The sequence below is a fragment of the Montipora foliosa genome, chromosome 1 (genome assembly GCF_036669935.1).
Source record: "Montipora foliosa isolate CH-2021 chromosome 1, ASM3666993v2, whole genome shotgun sequence".
In the NCBI taxonomy this organism is placed as follows: domain Eukaryota; kingdom Metazoa; phylum Cnidaria; class Anthozoa; order Scleractinia; family Acroporidae; genus Montipora; species Montipora foliosa.
The window spans coordinates 58,541,665-58,546,664 of NC_090869.1; the positions used below are offsets into that span (position 1 = coordinate 58,541,665).

The 5,000-nt window shown below is 38.9% G+C and overlaps 1 protein-coding gene across 2 annotated transcripts in view; it reads right to left on the bottom strand.

Moving 5' to 3' along the window:
* Positions 1 to 1,308: 1,308 nt before the first annotated feature.
* The window catches only part of LOC137979473 (adenosine receptor A3-like), a 60,495-nt gene continuing 56,803 nt past the window's right edge, over positions 1,309 to 5,000 (bottom strand). For both annotated transcript variants that reach the window (XM_068826738.1, XM_068826730.1), the window contains one exon: positions 1,309 to 2,502. In XM_068826738.1, the coding sequence (XP_068682839.1) occupies positions 1,563 to 2,502 (940 nt within the window). In that variant the 3' untranslated portion in view covers positions 1,309 to 1,562. The remainder of the gene's footprint in view (positions 2,503 to 5,000) is intronic.

Sequence of the window (5,000 nt, forward strand, 5' to 3'; positions counted from 1 at the left end):
CAGGAAGCGTCCATGTTGGAGAAATGAGGTGAAGAGAGATGTAAGAGGTAAAATAAGGAGGGATGCAAAGGAGGATGGGATAACATCATCGAACAGGGGATTGGTCGAAAGGGATGACGTCACAGGATCCCAGACCCCATGGCTCAATCGAAAAAAAACAAGACAAAATAGGACTTTTTTACGAATAAAACGGTTTAAGAAAAACAAAATGATAACTATGTTCAAACGGGAACGTGTGAGGCGACCTGTTGCTCGGCTCGTTCCAGTTTACGATCGTTTAGCATAAAATCGAATCTGCCGTCTTCTTGCCGCCTCCGGCTCCAGGGACAGGAGACGTAAAAGGGACCTAATGGGGTTTTGTACTAGCTCGAATAAAAGCCAGGCTGGAGTTGACCTTCACGGTTTTGATACAAACCTCATTGCTTTTCTTATCATGATGTCGTTGTAATACTAACGAGTTTCTATTTACATAAGAAAGGTAGTGAGGTTTGTATGAAAGCATGGTCAACCACAGTCTCGCTTTTATTCTAAGACCTGGTAACTGGGCACAGAACTGTAAAATGGTCTATTGAGGAATGGTAGGAATGCAGCTTAATGACGCCCCGTCAAATGATTCAAGTTCTTCTTCTTGTTGTTCAGCGGATTTTTAACAGTGACATTCACATTTTATCGAATTTGAATGAAGTTATTGTTTTCAGTACATTAGATTATACGTGACGCAAACCGGCACAACTGAAATGATGGTAGATGGTAGATGCCGTAAACGAAAAAAGCTTTTGCATGTCTTACGTTGGAACTTCTTCTGAACCTGTTTGGAGAAAGGGTTCCTGACAAAAGACTCAGGATTGACGCGCAACATATACTAACAAGTCGTGCGAAGTGTCTTGGGTTGGGTTTTTGTGCAGTTTAGTTTCCTTTTTTCGCGCAGATCAAAACAGAGTGGTGGCAAAGATTCCTGATACGTGAGAATAAAACCAGGAAATCTCGCCAGATAATGTTGTCTGACATCTGTTATGTCAACAATAATACTTCTTCTGGCAATTTGCTACCAAGTTTGCTAATTTTAACTTATGCTATTATGAGGCAACTTGTGGATACTAATTTTTTGCCTAATTTTTTTGTGACAAAAGTGCTTTGTTCTCTGATAAAAGAACATGTATTTAATTATCAGTTATATCATAGCTCGGGGATCCCCTTCGCTGGAAGGAACAACATTAAAGTGAACACTCACTCTGCAGGATGATAATAATCCACGTCACATTTCAACCTGAATATACTTTTTTACATTCGCGCGTGTTTTTTAAGTAGTTGACACTTAGGTAAATAAGCATTTTCTAATTCAAGTTTTAAGTATTCAACTATCTACATTGCATTATGAGTATTATAGGACATAACTAAACTAGTTTCCTGGAATCGATATCAAGCGATCGATCGCATAACACCATGATTTGCGAGAGGGCGTGCAAGCAGTACGAGCTAAAGAGCATCTTTTACTGTTACGGACCAAGCAAATCCTTTGATAGATTGATACCCAATTCAAGCAGAAGCAAGAGTCATAGAAGTTAAGAGTCACTTTGAGGAAAAACCTGAGCTCGTGGTGTACAGCCCAAAAATGAAGAGATAGCTCTTTTGAATTCTGGGATTCTATAGGCATAGAAAATGGGATTGACTAGTGAATTGGCATAAGCTAAAGACGTCGAACAGAAACGCAAATGAACTGTTTGACTGGAAAAGGAATAATAAGTTCGTTTGGAGAATACGAGGAAAAAAGAAAGAATGTACGGCAACAGAAACGCTAAAGATACAGCTGTCACTATGAACAGTGTTTTGGTCAGTTTTCTTTCTCGACTCACTGCGCCATTGTGGTGAGGATGAGTTCCACAGTACATTTTGGCCACGATCGACATATAAGAAATAACGATAACAGAAAAGCAACAAGCAAATATTGACAAATGTGAGTGAAACTCACCTCCTAATGTAAAGAGGACATATATGCAAGCGGAGTTTAGCACAGCGGTAAGCCAAACGAAAGCAACAGACGCTTCAAATATCCATTTTTTGAGGAGACGATGCTTAAATGGACGAAACGTGGCGTGCACCCGCTCCAAAGAAATAACGGCAAGGTTTATCACCGAAACTACTGGAAAGAGCAAAAGGACAGCAATTAAAATACTGTCCCCGGCTGGCGACAAATAGTACTCCCATAGGCTGCAACTACGACCTGAGTTGAACACGTCTATGCTCAGCGTTATCACCCTTGTACCTATGTCTGCAACTGCCAGGCTGATCACCAAGTACGTACTACGCTTGCGCAGATGGGGCTTTTTGAGGTAAACAATGACTGCAAGGCCATTGACCGTTACTATGGCAATACCTACAGTACAAAGTACTGTAAGCCAAGCAATGCACTCCGATGGAGAAAACGTGACGGTCGTTAATCGTCCTTCAAGCAATGTTTCATTTTGCTTATCCAAGGAATCATTAGCCATCTTATCCATCCACCTAGAGAGAGAGCACAAGGAAGCCTCAGACTTTTTATAGGAATCTCAATTAAGTAAGCAAGAATGACGGCATCGGATACGAGAACGTGAACTACAATTTACTTGTGCAGTGTTGTAATCATTTCGCCATTTATCCAAATCGTTCAGCATGGAAAGGATGTGCCAACTTCCCTAGGAAAAAATGTTATGAACAGTGTGGATTTGTGGAGAGAAAATTGAAAATTTATTTTCGAAGGCTTGTGTCCTTCAGATTGTCCTTTTTTCTAAATTTAAGGTCGTTGTTGTCAAGACGATAATGGAAGATAAACATGCAGGGCAAGCAGAGGCATTTTTTTGCATACAAAAGCCATTATTTTGTGGGGTTTTGGATGTCACCTGAAACAGTGAGTACAAATTTGCATCGGTCATTGCATTTTGTCCTGTTTGTAATACGTCCCGTAATTTTAGGACTATAACTTTATTCTTCAGTGATGATGACGTTAATCATTCATTAATAAAAAAAAAAAGGATAAATGACGGCCCACCACGCCGAGAAAGAGCTCTCAAACAGTGTTGCTAAGACGGAGAGAAATTTATTGCCCAGAGGAACTAAATGGATTTGCGCAGAATGTGACATGCTTAGTTATTTCCCATATGTTGCAGCTTGGGCATTCCTGTCATCCAGGAATTTCTCTACATCTTTGACCATATGCGCAAGCTAAGCTGAGGCTGATTCAAGGGAGTCAAGTTCAAACAAATGTTGAATTCGACTGTGTTAAGGTATGGATAGCCTGTGTACAGCCGCCCGCTCTCCGAAAAAAAACATCGGAGAGGAGCGACGCTCCTCTCACAGGCTAGGTATGGAGAGTTCCGTAGACTTCGATGGGAAGCTGGGTAAACGACCAAGTTCACCAGAAGTTCATTTAGCTCGCAGATCTCAGTATCCGTCCTGTGTTACGTTAGCCGTGTGCTCGATTTTTCCCATGGATCCATTTTTACTTATTACTTTTTTCCAAGTAGTTTGCATATTTTGAAGAATATTTCCGCATCGGCCTTTAAGCCTCATTGCATCAAATTCTCTTCGATTATCATATTTCTTCATGTCAGCCTTTATTTACCCATAAGCTGTTAAATGTTCCTTTCAGTAAAAACTTCCTAAATGGAGGAATGCTAGCGAAATATTTGCTCCTGGAAAAAGTTCGCTGACTACCTCATATTCCTAACCTTTCGAAAAGGCAAGGGGATAATTATTGCAACGACTAAAAGAAAACCGTCCTTACCTTGATTTATCGTAGCACTGGAACTGTTGCGTTGTAGACAAATGGGAAAAGGGAAACGTGCGGGCAAAGTGTGAAAGAAATGAACTGAACTAAAAAGCAGACTAGGACTCATGAGAAGTGACTGCAGCATCTGCAGCAAAAAAACTTCAGGTGTGTTGCGTTTTACGTCAAAATTAGGGATGAAGAAACGCATTGATATTTGGGCAACCTGTCAACAGCTTTCGAAAATCAATTGCTTTGGCATAATAAAAGAAAGGAAAAAGTAAACACTATAACGACCACTTGTCACCGAAGACAGTTTATTTCAACACATTTGTGTTAAAAACTACATTCTTGTTGCATCGTTTTGTGAAATAGGTACCTACGATGTAAAGTTAATGTAAATGATGATTCGAGGAATTACAGGAACGTTCCGTAAAGGTTGCCTAAAATGAATGAGAGAAACGGAACTAAATCGACAATAGATTTAGTTATTTAGGGCGTACTATTAGAATAATAAACGACTTGGGCTAAGCTTATATGCTAGAGGTCGGAAAATGGTTAAAACTGCTGTTATATATAGAACAATTTTAACCACTTTTCAGGCAAGAAAATTTAATTAAAAGGTACGTAATCGAGTCAAGAAAGTCGATCCTGCTGCAGTAGCGTCACTCGCTTTGTATTGTTTTTACAGGTACCTTCGATTGCGTCCAACGAAGTCGAGAGTTTGTCATCTGATATGTCTACAGTAAAACGTGTCCTTGCAATTGCAATTAAGTTTGAACTCTAATGAATCACGCGTTTTTGATGTGGTGCACGCCTCACGCTTGTAAAGAATCACCAAATTGCAAGTGCGGCTCTTTTGTTATTAAATGATTTTTTGCGGCTTCAACCTCCAATTATTCTTATCCTTTTTACACTGTATCCTGGCGACAAAAGAAATGGAAACTTTTCAGAACTTTTATCGTGTACTCCATGAACAAACAGAATAAGTTATTTTGCAGCAAAATTTATTGAGCCATTGAATTTTTGAAAACAATAATGTTTGTTGTCTTGGTGAAAATTAAAAGTAGAATCGCGAAATCCACATTTCCAACATCATAATAATAAATAATAATAATTTAATAAGTATTTAACAAGTTTCAATACCTTACAAACTATCAGATCATGAAAAATTCTAAAACTAATGTATATAAGTAAAAATAATGTGTATATATAAACTACAAGATACGTTTATAACTTGTAATGTTTACGAAACAAA